At 53.2% G+C, this 23,815-nt stretch overlaps 1 protein-coding gene across 4 annotated transcripts in view; it reads right to left on the bottom strand.

Moving 5' to 3' along the window:
* Positions 1-23,815, bottom strand: part of TNS3 (tensin 3) — a 228,205-nt gene that overhangs the window by 111,126 nt on the left and 93,264 nt on the right. For all 4 annotated transcript variants that reach the window (XM_067745699.1, XM_067745698.1, XM_067745696.1 and 1 more), the window contains 6 exons: positions 16,933-16,985; positions 15,031-15,202; positions 13,173-13,223; positions 11,481-11,603; positions 7,891-7,955; positions 5,141-5,224 (listed from right to left, as the gene is read on the bottom strand). In XM_067745699.1, the coding sequence (XP_067601800.1) occupies positions 5,141-5,224; positions 7,891-7,955; positions 11,481-11,603; positions 13,173-13,223; positions 15,031-15,180 (473 nt within the window). In that variant the 5' untranslated portion in view covers positions 15,181-15,202; positions 16,933-16,985. The remainder of the gene's footprint in view (positions 1-5,140; positions 5,225-7,890; positions 7,956-11,480; positions 11,604-13,172; positions 13,224-15,030; positions 15,203-16,932; positions 16,986-23,815) is intronic.

Raw genomic sequence — 23,815 nt, 5'->3', positions numbered from 1 at the left:
GAACAGCCTTTAAAGAAAACCTCATGCCAACCCCATCACCCCGCCATCCACCTCTTAAGAGAGGGACAGGTGACAAGGGTCCTATATGTACTAACTTTTGTAAAGCGTATGGACAGAGTGGAGACAGCACCCTTGTCCCTTCCTTCCAGCTGTGATGAGTACAGTTCTGTGGCTGACGGTGGACATAAATGAGCCGGACGTAAGCCTGGGGGTGCCTCACCTGTGACCCCAGCCCACCACCAAGCACCCAGGCACGTCAGCATGGCCACCGGGGACAGCACAGGCCCCTTGCTTATCTCCGGGGCTTTCCTCCAGGGCCTGCAGGCAACTACCGGCAAATCCGAAACTCCAGATCGCACAGCTGAGCAGCCGTCGGCCCAGGCTCCCCCGGTGACTGTGGCCTCAGCCCAAGGGGCACTCCTGGCCCCCTGGGGGCTCATGGCAGCGGGTGAGGGGACACTCAATGCCATAAATTAAGCCTATCTCCTCTCTATGCACCACCGATGAGTGTGTGTGATGGGGGAGGAGTAAAGAAAACCTCTGTATGGGAAAACACATTTTTCAAGAATTTTTCATTGGCATGGCCTCATCCTGCTATTCCCAGAACCCTTTCACACCCTCATCGGTCCCTCTGACCAGCAGGCTCAGAAGCTCTGCTGCAGGCCACCCGAGCGTGACCCGGAAAAGAGAATGCTGTTCTTAAGTCCCAAAGACATCACATACAAAACGCCCGATAAAAACAACAAAGTTCATTGCTAATATACGCCGTAATTGCTGCTGCAGTCAGCAGTGGAGCTAGCCACCACCTGCACCCTGGGAGAGAGAGGACAGGTAAACAGGGCCCGTGTGGCAGGAAACTACCTGGAGAGCCGCCATCACTCCCAAAGAAAAACAATTCAGGCCACGGCTGAAAATAAGAGGGAAGAAGAGCAAAGGCCAGGATTCCACAATTAGTTCCTCCAGAAAAGTGTGGCAAGGATGAATGTCAACTCTTGTCTATGTGATATTCACCCACAGCACTGAAGGAAAGGTGTGTACGAATGAACGGACAGGGTGTCAGATGGCCTCTCAAAGCCCATCCCAGTGTCTTACCCGAAACAGAAAGTCCTCCCTGGTCAGCGCAGCTCTCACAGCCACTCACGTCAGACAGCTCACCTGTCTCCCAGCTGTGCTCTTCTTTCTTTCGAGGGAAATAGCTCCCTGGGGATGAGGTTTTCCCCACTTCGTCGCAACTAGCAAGTACGATTAAGAAACCAAGCTTGCAGCTGGCAGGGCACTAACAGAAGAGCACACGCTTCCTTCAAGTTCCAAAGCAGCTGGAAATTTGCAGTTGTTCGTTGCATTATTTATAACCTCTTTCCAAAGCAGAAACTTACATGTGGAGTTTCCCTAAATCTTCCTACATATGTGAGTTGTACTTGACATAAGCTTAAATATCCCTGAAAACAAGTATGAAATGATACTTTTGTAAGCAGAAGGAGCCACTGTGTCGGCCCATCTCTCCCTAAGGCTTCCCGGTGTCACCTCCATACACTCAGAGTGGCTACAGCTGCAGGGGAAGCACGGATGGCGGGGAGACGTGGGCAGGGCCCCATCAGCTCTGGCCTGTACGCCAGACTCAGGCTCGCTGGTTACCTAACGTTCCCCGGCACTTCCCCACCCCGGCCGGGCTGGAAGGATAACACACCTCAGACCTCTTCCAGGCGACCCCCTGAGGGATGGCCCCGCTCCTCAAGCCCGCCCTGCAAGCCGGGGCAAGAGGACATGCGGAGTGGACGAGGCACAGGGAGCCTGCTGGCCTCAGCGGCCGCACTCCCTCAAAGACACATCCTCGGAGGAAGGATCTGCACATCTGCTTCTCTCAGCAGCCTTCTTGCTTCAAGTTCAAGGTTCTTTCAGACACTCAAGGCATCATGTCAAAAACTACAGAAATATCAAAACCCAAATAATGCTGTAATGTTGGGGAACTTTCCAGCAATTAGAAACACCCAGGAATCCAATCCTGGTGTCTGCATGCCCAGACTTTTGGCCTCCCTTCCCTCTACCTCATGGGACACAGGAATGACCCCCGCCCAGGACCTCCCTGGGCTCCCTTCTTCCGCACACCCTCAGGAGAGGTTTGCTGTCCCCAAGAAAAAGCCGGTTACCTGTCATTTTCCCCACTAAACTCAAAGGGATGGGACCCGCTTGTCCCAACCCCTTCGTGGAAGGAAAGGAAAAGCGGAGAAGGAAAGGAGGTCAGAATTTCATTATTTAACTCCTCACTTCCATGATGCTGATGATAACTAATGCTGGAGGAGGATTTTCTTTAATTACTTATCGAAGTGAAAGGGACTCCAAGTTAACGGGAGCCTCTCTGACACAGCAGGCTCAGCAGCCCTGCAGGAGGTTACCCGGGGGCCTCCACAAGTTGCTCCTGGGGTTTGCTCAAGGCGGCAGGTGCAGGGAGAGAGAAGCGCTGTTGCCCGAGGAATTCTGCTGGAAGCGAGCAACCTCCAATGGGCCATTGCTGGCCAGGCTGCTGCAGGCCAATGGCTCGGTGGCTTTTAGGAGTGAGGCACAGAGTGACAGAGAATTTGCCGCCTGTCAAATGGACTTCCTGCCTCTCGAGCTCTTAAACCCAGTATTAATTAAGTGAAGGGCGGAGTAGGCTTACTGCTGAGGCTCTAAACTTCTTGGACCACAAACCCAAGCTCTCACCACAAGATGGATTTTAAAATGGTTTCTTGAGTTCAGTCCTAAAATACCCTGCAACGCTCCCTCCCCCTGTGGGCATTTGGGACCACGGCGATGGGTCCCATCACCACTGTGCCTGTCCCCACAAATGCGGTCATCACACATCCTCCGGGTCTGAAATATTCCTCCAGAGGTACTTATACATTCACTCAATCGTTCACCCGCTTCATTACGGGGTGGCAAGCGTCTTCCGATGCAGGTGCTGGGCGGGCTGGCATTCCCCTAATCTGTGGGTGCGGGGAGATTAGCCTCAGAATGCAAAAATTAACCCATGCCACCCTCATAAAATGTAAATACTACAGCTTCTGTCGTTCAATGATGCAGGAGAAGCATGGGCACGTTAAAGTGAGATGTTTCCCTTTTTCCACACTCCTTCAATGGTATTAAAAAGTCTGAAGCATGGGGCTTCCCTGGTGGCGCAGTGGTTGAGAGTCCGCCTGCCGATGCAGGGGACACGGGTTCGTGCCCCGGTCCAGGAGGATCCCACATGCCGCGGAGCGTGTGGGCCCGTGAGCCATGGCCGCTAAGCCTGCGCGTCCGGAGCCTGTGCTCCGCAAGGGGAGAGGCCACGACAGCGAGAGGCCCACGTACCGCAAAAAAAAAAAAAAAAAAAAGCTGCAGTAGGTAGTAAGAAGAAAATGAGGCAAACATCCTTCCCCAGTGCATGCTGAGTTTTGGGGTGCGTTAGCCCGTTTACCCTCACGTCTCACGGAGGGGCTCACATGAATGTAACCATTGTGGAAACTGCTCAACCAAGAAATGACACTTAATGGTTCGAAATAGATCAAGGGTCCGTTTAACTGTAATACTAATAAAATGCTGGTTTTTCCCAGGCAGCTCACATGCCCTGTGGGATGGCCAGGGCACGGCCAAGCTCTGACCCGTGGGTCCTACATCCACCAGACATTCTGGTCTGAACACAAACAGACCCAGCCATGGGAAACACCCGGGACAAAGCAGGAGGTGCCTCTGGTGGTCCCTGAAATCCTTTTTTCCCAAGTGGAAATACTGAGACTCAGCTCTTGACCAAAATATACCTGTGACCCTACCTCCTGGAACCTTCAGTCCACCCAAGACCGCGGGTCCAGCCCTCTGGCAGTGGGGGGAAAGATGCGAGGCACAGGAAAACCATCTTGGCAATTGCCCGGACAATGCTTGTGCAAATGCCCTGCCACTTGCTTTAAAATAAAAATGCAGGGCTTCTCTGGTGGCGCAGTGGGTGAGAGTCCGCCTGCCGATGCAGGGGACACGGGTTCGCGCCCCGGTCCAGGAAGATCCCACATGCCGCGGAGCGGCTGAGCCCGTGAGCCATGGCCGCTAAGCCTGCGCGTCCGGAGCCTGTGCTCTGCAACAGGAGAGGCCACGACAGTGAGAGGCCCACGTACAGCAAAAGAAAAAAAACAAAAAAAAACGCAGTGTTCTCGGTTCCCATCTGCAGAGGAAGTGGGTCTGGAAGGCAAGTGGCTGCTGGCTCTTCTCAGGCCACACACCTGACCCTCCTCTGGTTCTTCTCCACCTGGGCCTGCTGACAGCGTGGATTCGCCTGGGAGCAGGCGGCAAGAGGAAGTCTGCTCCCCAGGGTCCCTCTGCAGCATCTGCCAGGGGCCACGCCGAGCAGGAGAGAAGGGCAGGTGGGCCAGGGGGCGCCGAGGAGAGAGAAGACTCCTGGGCCTCTGAAGCTGGCCATCAACAAACTTGCGTGTGTCGACAGCTTTACTGGACATAAACCGCTTTCACCTGCTTCCTACTGCCCACAGATCCTGTTAGAGTGGCCGTGACAGAGACCACGTGACCTGCAAAGCCCAGAGCAGCCGCCATTCAGACACAGTTCACAGACCCTCGTCCAGGAGACACCAGCCAGTCCCAATACAGAAATGGCACCAACACCAGCAGAGAGCTTGGAAGACCCGATGGCTACGCGTGTGGGGAGGGAGCCCTGCGTCCACGCCGGAGCCAGCCAAGGGACCCGGCACCCACACGCAGGGTGGCTCACACTTCACCACTGGACACCGAGAATCCCTTCCCTCCTCATCTTGGCTGGTCCGGGGAGGTGCGTCTTCTGTCCCTACATTTTTTTTTTTTTTCAATTGGAGCACAATTGCTTTACAATGTTGTGTTGGTTTCTGTTGCATTGGTTTCACTGTACAAGGAAGTGAATCGGCTACATGTATACATATATCCTCTCCCTCTTGGACCTGCCCCCCGATCCCACCCATCCGGGTCACCACAGAGCACCCAGTGAGCTCCCTGCACTATACAGCAGGTTCCCACTAGCTATCTGGTTTACGCATGGTAATGTATGTATGTCAGTCCCAATCTCCCAGTTCATCCCAGCCCCACACACACGCTTTTAAACATAAAATCTCATTCACTTTTCCACTCTGGCTCTGGGACAGATACATACCGTTTCTGGGACGGCTGCATTAAAGCTGAAAGTTTATCATCATAAAATTTCTTCATTGCAAATCTGTCGAGGGCTTGGTCAGCACTGGGGAAGCAGAGGGAGAGAGAGAGAGAGAGAGAGAGAGAGAGAGAGAGAGAGAGTGAGCACACGCTTTAACTCCATGGCCACCGCAGGAGGCCGGGTTGTGGGGAGTGACATGAGACAGGCCCCGAGGCTGTTCTGAGTGGCTGGCACTCACTAAGAGCTCCATTTTGCTACACCCCCTCCCCAGGGAAAATCCACTTTAGCCTCTCTTCTAGGGCCTCATCTCCCCCAGGAAGACGTTCAGGGCCAAGTGGAAGCCAGGCTTGCAAGGTCTGGAGTCCCCCCTGCAACAGCAGCACCCGATCCTAGGATGTGGCACTTTCTGTGCAGCATGTCCGGCAGGTGGGGGAGTCACCTGCCTGCCTTTTCTCACCTGTGGGCACAGGCCACTGTCCTATCTTAATAACCATCTAAAATAATAACGTTGTCTAAATAAGGGGCTGGGCTGGCAGGGGTGCACAAAAGCAAGGGTCACTTAAGAACTGAATATTTAACATACAGAGCACGTAAGTTTTTCAGAGTAAAAAGTATAGTTACATATTCACCTATACATTTTATTTTTTTATTTGTATTTTTTTTTGATGTGGACCATTTTTTTAAAGTCTTTATTGAATCTGTTACAATATTGCTTCTGTTTTATGTTTTGGTTCTTTGGCTGTGAGGCACGTGGGATCTTAGCTCCCCGACCGGGGATCAAACCCACACCCCCCTGCACTGGATGGCGAAGTCTTAACCACTGGACCGCCAGGGAAGTCCCTCACCTATACATTGAAAAGTATTCCTTTTTCTGGAATTCACTCGTTTTATTAAATGCTGATAACGCATTTTGGTCAAGGTTTACGTTCAGCATTAATATTGTTATCAGCATTCATAATATTAGCAACAACTCCATCTTTATGAACTCTTATCTTTCTGGTGCTGGTACCAGAATGTTCTTCCTACTTTACTTTGTGACTTGAAGTGTCTGTTTTGATCTGGACACAGTTTGTGACAAAGGCCTTAAAAACGTCTGCTCGCTACGATTACTTCTGAGAACAGTATCTAAGGGGAAAATAGTAGAAATGATCGAAGATGTATCGAGGAGAATTTGTTATCACGGCATGCTTGAGCGTACAAGGTCATTAGACAGAGGCAACTGAAATTCTAAAGAAAACCTGCAAACGACCTGGATCGGCAGAATTGGTAAATGCTAAAATACATAATATTCTATTCATCTATTCATACTGTTAGTCCTACTAGTACCAGCAGCGTTAACAGCAGCTAATACCAGCACCGATGCTATTCCAACTGTCTTACGCGAAACGACACACTGAATTGTCACAAAACCCTGTGAGGCATAGCCATCATCCCCGCTTCCCAGGTGAGGACCCTGAGGCTTAGAGCCTTTCACGTGAGTTGCCTGACACGTGAAGCTGAGACACACTTCGATTATTCAGAAAAAGTGGTGCGTTTAGAGACAGTGTCATTGATAAGCTGTAAGTGACTAAAGCTTAGCCTCTGTGCTTTCCAAAGATGCCAGGACTGCCCATGGCGCATGGAACTCTGGTTCCACACAGAGCTGCGCTGTTGTGAGCAGGTGAAGTCTGCTCTCTGACCAAATGTCTTTGGCTCAGCAGAGGGATGTGACGTGACCAGGAATCTCAATTTGTCTGGCACGCACACAAGTACTTATTATCACCAAGAAAGGATCTCATTTTTGCTCTGGGGTTGGGTTTCCTGCCTGGCAAGCCATGGGCTCCCCAGTTTGTTTCCAGAGAAAACATTTGGAAAGTCAAATTTCACTCCTTAACGCTAGAAAGGAAAGGGTTTATCGGCTAATGTGAATAGGCTTATATTTCCTCAGAATGGAGCGGTTCATGCTTCACAAAGTGGCCATTGAACAGAGAGAGCCAACGCAGATGCAAAACCCATAAAGAATGATATTTCTGAACTGGGTCTCAGTGTGAGCGGAGACGTGTGCTCGGAAAGGGCATCTGGGTCCACCAGCACGGCCAGCGCCAGGAGGGCTGGCACGCGGCCGCTGCCTCACTCGCTGGCCTCGTGGTGCCTGTCGTCCCCAGTGGACGGGACCGGCCTCCTGCTGGCGGCACCCACACGCCCACGGCACACCTCCTGAGAACCGGGCCAGACCAGGCTTCCCGCTCACGGGCCATGAGATCATGAGCAAGCTGCCTAAGTCCACCAAGCCTCCGTTTCCTCATCTGTGAAGTGGGAGCAATGACTGCTCGCTCCTAGATTACCTGGGAGGATTGAGCAACGAAAAGGAAACGTGCAAAGTGCTTCCCAGAGGCCCACTGCATACAAACATGGCAGCCATGCATGCAAACCATGGCGGCCGTGGCCACGGCCATGTACAGAATTTGAGGCATCCAGTGAGACAGCACTGCTCTTCTTTACTCACGGTAATGTTTGTCCCTATCGTTCTTGTCAGAGAATGACAGTGCACTCACTTTATCTTTGACGCCTCCATGAAGTCTTCAGTGTGAATCACTGCACACCTACGACAGTGTCTTTCTCACAAGTGCAAACCCTTAGCTGCAGCTGAGCTTCTAGGCACCAGGGACACAAGCCTCGGACTCCAGGTCAGCTCCCAGGCTGACCGCCCCCCGCCCACCCAGCCTCAGAGCGTCCCGATGCCCACGGCGGTGAGGACGCTCCCCTCTTACCTGGCCGAGACATTGGTGAAGTGCATGTAAGATGATATGACCACGCCGATGCGTCCCTTTCCGCCCTGCAGGAGACAAGAGAGGTCATTAGAACAGGAAAGCACTCGTTCATGCACAGGATGGCAAAGAGCCTGCCTCGGAGGGGACGCCAGCGTTACCCCCCTCTGGTCCCTGTTCTGGGGGACGGCAGCACCCAACTCAGCAGAGAACACAAATATGGGGTGCTGATGGCGGGAGCAGATGCTATCCAGGACATCCGAGGACACCCCCGAGGGCAGGTCTGCACAGAGGCGGCCAGTCAGTTCCTCATTTCCCAGTGAGGCTGGAAAAAACCGTGTTGGGCAGAAGCCATTAGCGTGACTTAATCACCCAGGTGAGAGAGACCCGAACGCCCCACGCACAGGCTGAGAGGGCTTTGAGGGCTGCACACAGAGCCCTGAGACGTCCAGAGTAGCAGGACAGCAGATCCCAGGGTGCTGCCAGCATCACTGTCCCCACCTACCCAGCCCTGCCCTGTCACACACGGGGACCCCCATCCGAGGCAGCGTCACGGAAAACGCATCACTCGATCCGTAACCACAGACATGCACAGCCCGGACAAGGCAGCCCGGCAGGGCCTCGGACCAACATTGCCAACAGGAGAAGGTGCCTGGGAGCACCGCAGCTCCGTGACCTCGACCACCACCTCGACCAGGCCACCTCGACCAGAACCGTGGACTGCCACCTTCTGAAACACACTGCCATGACCCAGAACGGCGGCCAGCGAACCACAGCCCACCAGCCCACTTCTGCCCACCACTTGTGTCCCTACGAGTTAAGAGCCACCTTAACATGTTTAAACAGTTGAAGAAAAATCAAAAGAATAATATTCCAATGACACATGAAAATCATACGAAGTCCAAATGTCAGTGTTCATAAATAAGGTTTGATTGGGACCCAGCACGCCTGTTCGTTCAGGAGCTATTTCCACATGGCAGCGGCAGGTGGAAGGAGGTAGACTGTGGTGCCCCAAAGCCTTGAAAGTCCTGTCTGGGTCTTTCAAGAAGAGGCAGCAACCCCTGATCTAGAGTCCCATGAGCCACCATGGCTGTGACAACAACGTGCAGATCGTACGTCTATTCTTGAAAGGGAACGATGGAGGAAATTCAGGTCCAAATCTGGCATGTGACCGTCACCCAGGAGCGATCTCCTCTCTGTCTCATCAAGGGCGTGCCTTACAGAAACTCAGTGCAGACACACACTCAGTCCTTCACTGCTGAACCCTGGCACCTGCAGTTGTCACTGCGCAGCTACTGGTACGTTTCTTGTATAAATTCACCTGCAAGTCAGGCACGCGGGGCGGCTTCACTGCCCCCATCTCCAGTGCTTTTCGTTACGTGCGCACAGGAAGTCTTCGAGCGCAAACAACGTTCTTTAGGACCAGAACAGCTTTTGTCTGCTCTTAACAAAAATCAGAATCGCTGACTACACAAGTCCCAGCGAGTATCCTCTGCCAACAACTCAAGACTAACCCGTGTGGAGGTGGGTGAAACTGTCCGGAAGAACCGCAGGCATTATCTACTCCAAACTAGTGTGAGGGGGGACTTGGGAACAAACACCACCCTTTGTATCCTGCAGGGAGACAGGGGTCTCACAGTCTGGCCTTAGTCTGCCCTCCCCAGGCCAAGACGGTATTCCTGGCACTCCTGGCAGTAAGAGCACATTCTGCAGGGCTGGCAGGTTTTGGGGAAAGTCAGCAATCTCACCCCCCGCAGCAACTATGATGAACTTCCCTTAATGTCAACATCTGTAAGTTCAAATCACCAGAGGGCTTCTCTCTCATGGCATGTTTTCTAGCTCATCTTGGAAAGGGTTCATAGGTCACCAGAATTAGGGCAAGAGATGAGCAAACTGTTCCCCAAAAGTTTGAACATGTTCCAGTTTAATCCCACCAACAAGACATTTCCCAAGAGGCAAGCGTAGTTTAGAGGAGGGACACGTTTTAGAGAACTCTGATGAGCTAAGTTCATCACTTGTGGCCCGGATGTTGTAAATAATATTATAATTTGTTCCATTAAAAAAGTGAGCTGAAATGGAATGCATGGTGAAGGGGGTGCGTCTCAAGGTCCAGGGACCAGAATCCTCTGGAGACACAGACGGCAGCAGGTCTGGGTGCACCGGGCGGGCATTCCTCCCCAGGGTCAGGCACTGCGGCTGCTCCGGGTGGGTTAGGGCCCACTGCCTCACAGGCCTGTGAAGGGATCTTAGGCAACAATGGCCCCTCAGTATTATCCTCACTGTGTCAAAATCACCAAGCCAAGCCCAGTGAAAAATACAGACGTTTTTTAATTGACAAGAATTTTTTTTTTTTTTAAAGTCTCTTTCTTTAAGTTTTCACCAAAACATAAATGTGGAGAGAAGCTCCTCAGTATAACACAATCCTTGAATAAAAGCTCTGGTTAACTTAATTTAGTACTAACGGGACTCCCTGGCTGTCTGAGGGAGAATGTAATCAAGTTAGATGTCAGAATAAGGAACAAAAGCAGAGAGCAGCAAACGCACTGTGTGTACCCAGCGGCTTTTCCTCCGGGCCGAGTGACCCTCAAATGCCCCAAGTGTGGGAGCTCTGAACATGGTCGGCCCTGTCTACCCTCCTCATTCTACAGGCAGATCTCAGTGCCCTTGCAGGAAACTCACACAGCAAGTCTGATCCTTCGAAGGGAAGGTTCTCTTACACTAAGCTCCCTAACGCAAAGGGTTTTTGTGCAGCTTTTGAGTGTGAAAAGTCTGAAGGAAGAAACACTTTAAGGTGGAAATGTCTATTTTTTCGAGACGTCCTGATGGTCATAAGAATTTGGTGTAAAATATACAGGGCAGGGAGCAGCCCCCTTCTTCTGGGAAGGAGACCCAGCCACTGCACTCCCCGCCCCCGCTTCTCAAAGCATTCCTCCCACAGGCTGCATGAGCTCCAGGTGTCTGGGAAAACGGATCAGATCTGAGGAATCCAGGGTAGTGCAGGAAAAGGCTACGGACAATCCAAGGCAGTTGGGAAACTGGAGAAGTAAGAGGAGAGGTAGGTTCCAGAAGATGGGAGGGCGGTAGGAGGAGGGAGGGGTGCAAAGCAGGTCAGCGCAGCCAGGACGATGCGCTGCTGCGCTCACAGCCAGCCCCGGGCACCCTGCAAGGGTAGACATGTCACGTCCCCTTCGGGCTGACCTGCTTGGAAAGGACCACAAGCCAGCTGCAGCGGCATCGTGCCCACAATGCCAAGCCAGTCGACTGGCATACCTCAGGCGGCACAGAGCCCAATGCCGTGCACCTTAAGAGCCCCCTTCACTTTTTCAAAAGCGCTTCCCATGCAAAACAAAAATGCATGAAAATGAAAGGATTCCCTCCCGGGGTCTCTAACCTTAGCTTCACCATGTGCAGCTATGCATTCAGGGACCTCCATCCTATACATTCTGAAGCCACACTCTGGGAGACTGGATGACTCTTCCCCCCCCGCCGCCCCGACCCTTAGAATAAGTATGAAAACCTAACCACAAACCCCTAAAGAAGCTGGAAGTTAGAGCGAAAAGGTGGGCCCCCTGGGCCCCCGAGCGGGCGCTCACCCTGCAGTGAATGACGACCACGTGCTGGGGGTCGCTGTTCAGCCAGGCCTCCTGCGCCTTGCAGATGGTACACACCTTATCCAGGGGCGGCGCGTGCAGCTCTGGCCAGCCCACGTCCAGAATCTGCGGGGAGAGAGAGGAGGGTTCCTGGTGTCCATCTCCAGAAGCCCTACGAAGCCATCTCATGACGTTTTTTTTTATTTACCAAAATATTTCATTTTAGAGTAAAGAACAAGGCTGCATGCTCCTTTTCTAAAACTTAGTGGGAATTATGGCTCCTTTACTGGAAAGAAAAATATGAAGGATTATGTTTTCCCCAGGAGACATCTACTCCCGGGTCTTATCTGCTTTTCTGCAGCTGGAATGACAATTCTAGAAAGGGCTTTCGGGAGCCGCTAATGGTGCGTGGCTCATGGGGAAAGAGGCCCAGGTCTGGCAAGATCTGAAACAGGAGTTCTCCGCAGGGGCTGCCAAAATTCCTCCCTTCAGACTAAAATCGCAGTTTGGGAAAACGCTGAGAGCCATTCCTCCACACAAAGGGCAGATAACTCCTCAGAGGGAGATGCCTATCACACGTGACACTCCCCAGAGGAGAGGAATGTGCCCAGGAGGGAGGGAGGAAGGCCTCCAAACCTCGGTTACAATTCAGGAACAAAGAAAGTCATCATCACGAGATAAGGAACCTGGCAGGTCTGTGGGCAAAACACGGCATCTCTGAGCCACCTGGCACGTTCCCAGCTCTAAAGCTGAGGGCCACGCAGTGCTGTTATTTTTGCTTTCCGTTTACTTTTTTAAGAGGGGAGGGGAAGGCAGAGCTCTGTCTTATTATAAAAGCAATAGAAATTGTGTAAAATGATGGAAAAATTCAGAAAACCGCTGGAAGCAGGGAAAGGCCTACACCCCTTCCACCACTCAGAGCAAAAGCCTGTTCTGGTGAAACCCTTACACTCTTTTTCTATGTACAGTTAGCAAATACATAAATTCTATACTCTGCCCTTGTTAACGAGCATTAAAACAGGCAATTCCCCATGTTACTATTTTTTTTATCCTAATGGCTGCAAAATGTTCCAACATATGGAATACGGTATGCGTACATATACCATATATACCATAACTTATGCTTATGCAATCTTAAAAATTTCCCCCTAAATCTTTGCTGTTAAAAAGAGTAACGGACGGAGAGGGAGTGCATGGATGTAGGGAGGTGGCAGGAAGATCTTTGAGGTGAAAATGTTCTGGATTTGATCGCAGTGGTGGTGACAGAAATCTACATATTTGAGATGGTACAGAACCACACACACACACACACACACACACACACACACACACACACACACACAGCTGTTGCTCGTAAACCCAGCGGAAGTTGCATGCAATCTGTGGATGGTACCAATATCAACTTCCTGGCATTAATATTTTACTATAAGTTATGCAAGACAGTACCACTGGGGAAGACTGGGCCGGGGGTATGTGGGATCTCCCTGTATTCTTTTTGCATTTTCCTGTGAAGTTATAACTATTTCAAACTAAAAAGTGTTAATAAAAAAAAATAAGCCACAGATATGAACAGTTCCTAATACCCCTCACTAAGTCATATTCCACAAAGACTTGCCACAAACCCTTTTTGCACAAGCAGGATAAGCATCGTGGACCTTTAACAAAACTCAGAATATAAAGGGCTAAGATGCATACCTTTGGGTTAAGCTTTGTAAGGTCATATCTCTTTTCCGAAAGGTTTAACACCTACAAAGGGGAAATAAGAAGCTATTAGACTAAACACGGTCCTCCGAGATCAAAGAGGATACAGTTGCATTCTCACACGCTACTCGCTTTCTAGATGTAGAGGATTATAAAAGATTGAAATGTACAGATATGTAATTGTCACAGAATGAAAAGCAAACAAAATAAAGAATGACAGCACACAGATCCTACGGAACTGGACTTGGCCCCCAGAAAGCATGGGCTTCGTCAGAGGACGGACGTGTGGGAAGGAGGGCACCTGGTCCTCGGGGAGCCCAGGCCCTGACACTCCGAGGCAGCCCAAAGACCCTCGCGCTCACGGAGAAGCACAGCTGCCTGCGAAACCTGACCACACCTCGAGGAAAGGAACAAATGAGGACAACATTGGAGCAGAAGGGGCTCCCCAGCCTTCTCTCTCCGGAGATGGACACTGCGGAGAGCTGAGAGGAGGGGTGCTCCTGGGGTGAGGGCCCGTGGTCCCTCTACCCCAGAACAAGCTGTCTCCTACACCTGTGGACCGTGGGCCCCGTTAGAACCTTCCTTCTTCAGAGGGCCGATGCCTGTGGCCTGACAAGACAGCTGTGGGCAGGGAGGAGTTCTGTCCCCACAAGCACCTGTCAGGGCACACAATTCAGACGTGCACGGGGGAGGAGATGCACTCACCCCGGGTTCTGAACTCAGAAGCCATGGAAGACACACAGGTGTGTCTTTCTTCAGATTGTTCAAAAAGGTCCCTGTCCCCAAACAAGGTGAGCACCCGGCAGCCTCGCCATTGTGCAAGGGGGCCTCTGGCCAGCGTGGAGGGAAGAACTGCCCCAGCTCCCGGGGCTCAGGCCCCAGGCCTTCGCGGGCTCAGTGAACAGCGCGCGGGGCAGGAAGGACGAGGCGTGGAGGGGACCCCCCATCCTGGGCCAGGTGTCAGGACGAGGACACCATTCCTGCAGGGCAGGCGGCTCTGGGAGCGAGGACGGGCTGGGGTGATCTCAGGGGCTGGACCCCGCCTTCCCTGCCTGTCACCAGGCCATGCTGAGGACGGGCGGGCGTCAGGGGGAAAGGCCACTGGGCCACGCAGGGGCTGCTGGAAGCCACCCGGAGGTCACCTCCCCCTGCTCTGCTTCCAGGGCCACCCGCCCAGCCCTTCCAGGAGGCCGATAAGGATGGCAATAACTACCCTGTCGTTTAAAGAGGTCTTACAGGCGGGTCTGGAGAGGTGCGAGAAGCTGTCATTTAACTCAAAGAGCGGAAGACGGAGCCGCAGGGCCCTGCTGCAGGACCGGCACTGGCACGGAGGGAACACGCAAGAGCAAGGGGCAAAGGAGGCCGTCCAGGAAGACTCTGCTCTTCCGCGGTCTTCCTCAACTGGGGGCTCCATCCGACAGCCTCACGTGTGTTTGAAGTGGGGCCGGGACAGACGCCGGCTCCTGGATGCCCACCCTCCGTCCCCCGATTCCCTTCAGCAGGAGGGAAGGAACGGGGCTTTGGAGATGCGGACGCCAAGCCCAGCAGCCGGGGCAGAAGCCGGCGGCCCTCGGGGCGCAAGTGCGGAGCCCAGACGCCCCAGACCACCGCGGGCCGTGCGCGGCAGCCAGTGCGGCCTCTGTGCGGTGCGTCCCCCTCCCCGGCACCTCTCCCCATCCACCAGGCCCCCAAGGGCGCTGAGCTACGCAGGGATCGAGACGCCTTCCTGCCCACAAGCTCCTCAGTCCACGCATGTGGGCGCCTTCGCCAAGTTTCAGCCAACTCAGTGTCCCCCAACGTCCCCACCCTTGGTGTCCCCTCAACCGTCCTCACGCTCTGTGTCCCCGCTCACCAGGTAGTTGTCCCCATGCTTGGACCGCAGCATGCGCGTCACCTCCTGCAGGCTGTGCAGGTACGACTCCTCGGAGCAGCCCGCGGGGAAGGACACGGCAATGATGCGCTCGGTGATGTAGGTGAGGTCCAGCTCGCGGCCGTCCTCCATGGCGGGGCTCAGCCCTGCAGGCCTGGGAGACACACGGCAGGCTGTCAGGGGAGGGGCCGAGTGCCAGGACAGCAGAAGTCGAGGGACCTTCGCTCACTGTTCGCACCTGGACCTGATTACAGGCATCTGGGAATTTACTGTGCCCCATCCCAGGAGGGCACACATCTCAACTTCCTTAACGGTCACGACTGGGGCACTATAAGCTACGAGCAGGGAATACACAGAGGAAGAGAGGCTCATGGCAGAGCAGCAGGCCTGATGGAGAACCTGCAGAGGGAGGGCCTCAGTGGGCGGGCGCGGCTCAGAGAGCCTGGACCTTGGAGGGAGGAGCCTTCCTTGCTCTGGGTATCACGGCAGGAGTAGGCAGCAGGGGAGAAGCTCATGGCAGAGCAGAGGCCAAGACTGGGAGACACCAGCAAGTGACTCGTCACGTCGATATGTAGCATCCTGCGGCAGGTGCGGAGGGCCCGCGGGCCCAGGCAGGAGGCTGGCCTACCCTGCAGGGGGGATGAGCTGGGAGGGAATCTCAGCAGCTGGGAGGCAAGCGCTAGCGTCTCTGAGAAGGGCTGTGCGCAGGCTCTGCTGAGACCGCGCGTGGGTTAACCCGGGGCGTGCAGACAAGGGCAGGCATCAGGTATGGGAGGATGGGGCCTGGAGGAGGGTAAAAACGCCAAGCAATGAAGCCAGCAGAGGGGAGGGCTGCTGGTGTGGGGAGAGCCCGGAGCCCGGTGAGCCCGGGCTAATGCTTCCTGCACACAGCATCCAGGCTCTGCTTCACTCATCACTACGACAGGGCTCTGGGGACCACGGGCCCCAGAGCCCCTCCCAGGAGAGGGCCCTAGGACTGCGGGTGGTGTCAGGGACGGAAGGTAAAACAACCAGCGGAGGGGTGCCGGGGTCAACTCCAAGACAGTGACAGCCCACAGTGAAACTACAGAAGGGTGCAGGACAGTCACGGGAGAGCGATTTTCGTCCATCAAATTCCCCACCACCAGCTTTAGGGGTTTGTACTTGTTGTTCGTTTACTACTCTTGTTACATGGGTTTCTTGCCTAATTCTGAAAAAATTTTAAAAATACACCAAATGGTTTTAACAAACTTCCAGGCACCCAGTCATCCAACTTCAAAACTGACACAGAGCCAACCTTTTTCCATCCACACTCCCTGCTACCTCCTCCATCACTTTGATGGCATTGAAGAAATCCCAGATATTATATGTCATTTCACTTATAAATATTTTTGCATTTATGTCTAAAAGACAAAGATATTTTTAGAAATATCTACGATGCCATGATCACGCCTGAAAGAAACAATATTTTTAAATACCCATTATCATAAATGTATTTTTTTAATTGGTTTATTCGAATTCAAACAATCACCGAGATTTTTCTTCTCTACCTTATGCATCAGACATGCATGTAAAAGAGTTTTGTTTACTTTAAAAAATCAAATCACATTTTTTGACACTGGTGTTAAAAATTAAAGAGCTCATCCCCAATGTTACGTTTCACAATCCAATCACAGCTACACAATTATTTATTGAATGTTTCCACAACCAGCGTTTCTAATGCTGGGAGATTACATCCAGAAAGAGACATAAACATGATATTTATCACCTTTGAGCATTTATCTTTAAAAATGAAAACGACATTAAGCTCACTACAGAATAAAATAACACTGTGCCCAGGCTTCCTCCGTGAGATCTGACCCAAGGCCAGAGGCACACGAAGGAGTTTCGGTGATGGCCACTCACCTGGATGGTTTGTCACAGCACAGAGAAGCAGGTGGTGAGGATGCCCCCGGAGTCTGCAAATGACAAAACAAGCGTCATTCTCAAGTCCCCTGTCCTGCCAGCCCGCACATCGCAAACCTCACCGAGAAGGAGGGATGGGAGCCCGATCCTCTGTTTAATCATAGATGGTTCAGACCCTGAACTACTGGCTCCTCTTATCACCCGGGAGGGTCCACGGCTTATCAGGTCATCTCGGCCCTAAGACTCCAGATCCCAAGTGACACAATTCCATCAGCCAACAGCAGGACGGCTTCCCACGTGGGACAGCACAACAATCCCCCGTCGGGCGTCGGGGCAAGGTAAGCGGTCCCAGCACATGTAAACGCTTGTCCTGCGTGTCCTGGTATACAGGAGGCGCTCAGTCAACATCGGCCATTATTACTATCATTATTGTTAATATTGATATCTACTTGAAAGAACCAGTTAATGACTTTGAGAGAATTCTCAATTTTTTCCACTCTTTTTTGTAAAAAAGCTTATCCAACAGGGAAAAAAAAAAAACTCAGGTTATAATTACTTTACAGTTTACATAACCCTTCCCTGTGTGTGTGTGTGTGTGTGTGTGTGTGTGCGCGCACGCGTTGTAAGGGTTATGTTATACTCTAAGGCTATATATACACTCTTTCAGGAGATGCATCCAGCAACTTTGTGAGGAGGAATTATCCCCACGTTTCAGAAGTGGGGAAACCAACGCTCCGAGAGGTGTGAGATCTTGTCGAAGGTGGCAGAGGGGGAGGAGAGCCCAGACGTCCCCGTCTCATCTCCCCGAATGCCTTCCTCTCAGGAGGCTCCTTCCTCTACTGCCTTCTGTGAGCTCCTCCCTGCCCGCTGCGTCAAATGTATTTTTTAAGTATTGGGGAAATGTAAACTGATTCAGCATTTCAGAAAACAGCTTGTCCGTAAATATAAAATGCCCTTAAAAGGTCTGAAGCATGTGACTTAGCAATGTGAGGAATGACGCTGAGGAAATTAATGGAAAAGTCCGTGAGTCTCTATGGACGGGGCGCTCACTGCGCTGTGATGTGTGTAACAGCAAAAAATAGACAACAGCCTAAGAGGTCAACCACGGCGCCTCAGTTACATCAGATAAACCATGCCACCCTGCAGATGGCGACACATGTGTGAGCCTGGAGAGAGGCCGTGACCTGTGACGGCAACAGCGCTGACGACCCCAGACGGCCACATGGCCGCTCACCGGTGCAGAGTATGATTCACACACAGACCCACTCACTCCTATACACGCACACCCGGCAATGTGTGGCCAGAGTGCAGGTGGACGGGGCAGAAGTTTGCTTCTGGAATGTCCCGTTACATTTTTTCTTCTATGTGCATTTTTTTCCTTTTCTGCTTAGAACATAGCTCACTTCTGTAACTTGAGAAAGTGTAATGCCTCCAGGGTCGGCTCAGATGAAGTTCCAGCTCCTGGTGTGGCATTCAGGCCTCACGGCCACAGTCACAGAACTCAGACGCCCTCCTGGAAGGCAAACAGGGAGGAAGCTGCCAACCTGGGGGTGAGTACGCAAAGCTGACTGGAGACCGCTGCTCCCTACTACCAACCAGCACAGAGGGATTGATTCTGTCTTCCGATACTTACAAACCTCTCTGCGTTTTCACTCTGCAAACTGGTCTGTGCGAACACACGTGACAAAGCAAAGCAGGAGAGAAGACAATACCCTGGGGGGAGGGAAGGCCACGGGGGCCCTGCAGACCAGCCCCACCTGCTGACAAGCACGGATGTGACCAGGCCAAGCTGCTCGCCGCCAGGCCGCCCCCTCCTCGCTGCTTAGCCGGAGAGGGAACGTCCCTTGTCATTCCTGACACACGGAAGCTGAGTTTCAAGGGGGCCACAGAGACTCCTTCCGTACTCTCTCCTGGTTTGACCTGAAGGTCGGTCCAAGAGAACCGTTTTAGTTTTGCTCTGTAATTCCCCCAGAATTAGCACAGGAGCGCGAGATACTTCCTGCCCTAGAAGGCAGAGAGCTGGGCAGCCTCCGGGCCTTGGGAAACACCAGGCCCCAAGAGGGCAGTGAGGGTGGGCCTGGAGGGGTAGCACCCACACTCCCCGCAGCAGCCTCAAGGCTCAGCAGCTTCACAGAGGGTCCGAAACAGCCCAAACCCACAGCAAGTCCTGAGCTCCACCACCCTTTGCATGATGGATGTCAGCTAGATAGACGATAAATACACAGCTAGATGGTAGATAGGCAGACAAATAGATTGGACAGGTGATAGATACATGATAGGGTTAGGTAGATAGATAGATGATAGAAACATACACACACACATACACGCATGAAAGATAATTAAACAAATACATACATACGTACAAGCAATACAATCAGAAGGCCAGGCCTCGGCCTACCCTCCCAGCATTTCTCAGTTTCACCTGCAGCCTGAGCTGTGTCCTTTGCCAACTTACACTGAAGTAACACACACCCATTTAGGATAAGCTGACACCATCCATAAGCGTAAGTTTGTCAATAAAGAACGAACTCCTTGAAGGCAGGCCCTCTATGCCTTCCAGTACCTGCCCCCATCACCTAACTGGATGACAGGGGCTGGGACTGCCCCATACATACCGACTGTTCACCCCAGCCTGCCGGTGAGGCTCCTGGCCACTCCTTAGGTGAGAAGCCTAGCGTGGAGGTGGGCTGAGGGACATCACATGAAGGCGATGCCACTCAGGGGGGTGTGGCCAGTGCCAAGGCCCTGCGGTGGGACTGTCTGCATCTCAGGGACCAGCAAGGGAACCAGTGAGGCCAGAACAGGTACACAGGAGGGGAAGAGTGAGGAGGGGATCTCTAGGATGAAAAAGGGAGGCCCTCCGGCAAGTCAGGGCCCCCAAGAGGCTGGAGAGAAAGTCCCTGCCTCCTTTCCTCGCCGTGCTGCCCCTGCACCCCACAGCAGCCAGCCGTGCCTGGGGCGACAGGGCCTGGGTCCATCGACCACGCAGCCCCCCGGGCTTCACTATGGGAGGCAGCAGTGTTCCACCGGCACTGTCCTGTAAGAGGCCACAGGTGACTGAGGTCAGGAAGCAGACCCACTCGTGGTCGGCCACCTGTTTCCCAGCAGGAACCCCAGGACGGAGATGTGATTCTCCTCACTTCACGGTTTGGGAAAAAGCATTCAGAAGTACCATTAGGTGTCTAGAATATCACAGTGAAGATGCAGTAGCAACTTCTGACACCAAAATTCTGGACTCTTTCGATCCCCCGGCCCCCGATGGTCCACAGCCCACCCTGCTCAGCCTGTCCCTGGGTCAGACTGGAATCACTGAAGTTAGCGGAGCTCTTCCCTGGGGAGCTAGTCTAGCCCTACGCTTGGAGGATTAGAGCAACCGTGAGCAAATTACCACTTCTAAGCCAGTTTCTGAGATTTGATGTGCATGAAATCCTGCAACGGGAGAAAACTTCATTCTGGGGCTGTATCTGGAACCAAGCAGATGATACGCAGGGGACGGGACCCCAGATACACTGGATAGAAGCCCCTTGGCTGCCCGGGGAGCTCTGCCGTGAGCAGATAGAGAGGGGCACGCCCCACGCCCAGTGGAAGGGGCCTGACCATGCCCAAACACCGTGCTTGTCAGGAAGGTGACATGTGATGTCTCTGTGAGTCTTTACTTGGAAGCAGAGAATTTATCTACTTTTGGGGCTAAAAAGCCAAAGTCTCCCTTTATCATCACAGTATATTTCATGCCTTAAGAATAACGGAGAGGGCTTCCCGGGGGCGCAGTGGTTGAGAGTCCGCCTGCCGATGCAGGGGACACGGGTTCGTGCCCCGGTCCGGGAAGATCCCACATGCCGCGGAGCGGCTGGGCCCGTGAGCCATGGCCGCTGAGCCTGCGCGTCCGGAGCCTGTGCTCCGCAACGGGAGAGACCGCAGTGGTGAGAGGCCCGCGTACCACAAAAAAAAAATAGTAATAACTGAGAACCAACGTACAAAAGATTCTTGAAGACAGTCCCTTGCTCATGAGAAACCCTGCATCCTGAGCTCGTGGAAGTCTAAAGAAGCCTCTCTACTTGTAGACCCCTGGCCCCCAGATCTGTGCTGCAAACGCCTTTTCTCCTGCTGTTTTGTGAGAAGAGAGCTGTCCGCCAGGCTTCCTGGGGAGCCTTCGGAGGCTGAGGGCTGCAGGCCACCACCGCTCTCCGTAGACCTGTGCCAGCGCCCCGGGTGATAGCAGCACAGCACCTGCCGTGTTCCTCCTGGTCTCCAGGGCGATGCAGCACCATCCCCACCTGCCTCTGCCCTGCCCAGCCTCCTTCACCTGTGTCCCCTTTGGCACATGCTTATCACAGCTCTCAACTTCTAAATGTGCTAAGAAAAATAAGGGCAAAGGGAAGAGACACAGGTGGAATCCGTGCTAAAGGTTAAACATACGAAAGGTAACCCACAAAGCCTGGGCTGCTTGAGGGGCTGCTTCTCCTTAAAGGTGCTGCTTGAGGCCCAAAGCTCATCTGCTTAGACCACTATGTAGTCCTGGGACCCCAATGAAGTCACTGGCCTCCCTGATAAAATGACAGCTTTGGATCCAGCGCTTCGAAGGTCTGGTGCAGCCCTGCAAACCCTGAGTCCACGGATCCAAAACAGAGAGGAGTGAGCCATCCACCAGATAAAGAACTAGATGACCTGCCCGGGGGCTCTCTCGTTTAACATATTTTTCAAATTATTAAAACTCATTTATTTTCCTAATGAGGTTATTTTTATATTTGAAATAGATGTAGCAATAGCAATTCTGCAATCATGTGGCCATCTTTCAAGAGAGCACAGTGACCACCATGACATTTGCATGCCGACACAAACTTCTGTTATTAAAAGAGAACAGAGAGGGCTTCCCTGGTGGCGCAGTGGTTAAGAATCCGCCTGCCAATGCAGGGGACACGGGTTTGAGCCCTGGTCCAGGAAGATCCCATATGCCGCAGATCAACTAAGCCCGTGCGCCACAACTACGGAGCCCGGGCTCTAGAGCCCGCGAGCCACAACTAGTGAAGCCCGCGCACCTAGAGCCCGTGCTCTGCAACAAGAGAAGCCACCACAATGAGAAGCCCGCGCACCGCAATGAAGAGCAGCCCCTGCTCGCCACAACTAGAGAAAGCCCGCGCGCAGCAACGAAGACCCAGTGCAGCCAAAAATTAATTAGTTAATTAATTTTTTTTTAAAAAAAGAGAGAACAGAGACTGGTGCACCATTCGCCAAGACCAGGGGTAGCTCAGTCCAGAACACATGGTGACACTGGCCCAAGTATCGCTGGGAGAGAAATGCTTTGCCACTGATAACGGCGCTTTTCTAAGAGGGCAGACCGCTGGAAGGAAGGCTGGAGTTCAGACAGGCACTCCACCGTTTGGGAGCAGACGAGGGACAGCCACATACTTCCAAACAACAGAGGGAGAGAACAGTGGGGTCCTGGGGTCCTGGTGGGGACGACCGGCGTGAAAAGGCCACTGGAAGCTCGCGGGGGACGAAGGCCAAAGCACGTGTCCAGAGTGGGAGGGCAGCTGCTCCCCGGGCGCACACCCTGCGGGCCCCGCCCGGGCTGAGTAAAGACAGGCACCCACGGTGCCCGGCGGGGAGGTGGTCCCCTGCGCTCACAGACGTGCGTGGTGTATGGGGCAGAGCAGGAGGCGGGATCCTCATCCACTGGGCAACACCACCTCCCAGGAGCCGCTGGCTCCCCAGGGTGCGTGGGGCTCCAGGCCCCCGGGCCCCCAGCTGACCTGAGGCTTACTTGGTTCAGTCAAACATCCTGCACCACCTCAAATCTACAGCCGAACCTCTGCTACCCTGACAGGAGGCCAAGAATTACTAGGGGCCCTTGTATCTTATACTTTTTCAAGGAAAAGATGTAGTCGATGCATGACAGTAAACAAACCCCTGAAGACCTTACTCTGGATGCAGAATGCGCCGTCGAAGGGTTTGGAGGAGGGCGCTGCAGTCAAAGCCAGCAACCGTGTCCAGGCCAAAGGACGCCAGGCTCCGCGTCTCCAATAACCATCCATGAGAGGCGGATCGCTGGCTTCCTGTAGGCTTCCACGAAAAGTGCTTGACAAATTCAACGCGGCAACGACACCGCAACCACGCCGCATCGCCAAGGGCCCCAGCAGAGCCTCGGGGACAACCTGAAAGGCTTACGTGAGGGCTCGGATTCAGGGTGCAGAGACAACAGCTGCTATAGGCCATGTGCCCCGTCACCCTCCAACGCAAAGGGCAGGAAAGAGGAAGGGAGGACGTTCGGAGTAAGCCCCACTACACAGCAAGTAAGCAGTGCGGCCTGGGCTAGAACCACACCCACACTGCTCACCATGGCCACCCTCCGGGCATCTCCCGGAGTCCCTTCCGGCCCTGGCGGCTGTGAACGCAGGGCCACACAGGGACAGCCGGCTGACCCAAGGCCAGGGTTAGCCACATAGGCTGTCCCTGCATTACCAGGCCCTGCTCTCCTTCAGATGAAGGCCTCTAAGTACAGGTAACAGAACCCTGAATGCTCCAGCTGTGTGACCTTGAGCAGGCAGCATGCCCTCTCTGTGCCTCATGCTCCTTACCCGTAACATGGGCTGATCACTACAGCAACCTTCTCCGCAAGGTTGTTGTAGAGTTAAAGCAGCAAAGGCCTGTCACAGACCCACAACAGGGCCCAGCACAGAGTAAATGCATTAATAGCATTTACAGCGACATATTCTCATGTGTTTTCTGGGAAAGCATGAAATGGTGTGAAAGGAAAACGAGAACAGAGAAAGCAGTGCCTTAATGAGAACCACTCAGGGGTCAGTGAACGCATGTCGGCAGAGAAGAGGAAGCCACGGACACTTCCCCGTGAAGACACAGCAGCACCCATGCCTGTCACAAGCAC

Source organism: Pseudorca crassidens, chromosome 8 (genome assembly GCF_039906515.1).
Source record: "Pseudorca crassidens isolate mPseCra1 chromosome 8, mPseCra1.hap1, whole genome shotgun sequence".
Lineage (NCBI taxonomy): Eukaryota > Metazoa > Chordata > Mammalia > Artiodactyla > Delphinidae > Pseudorca > Pseudorca crassidens.
This window is presented reverse-complemented; position numbering and strand designations above follow the sequence as displayed.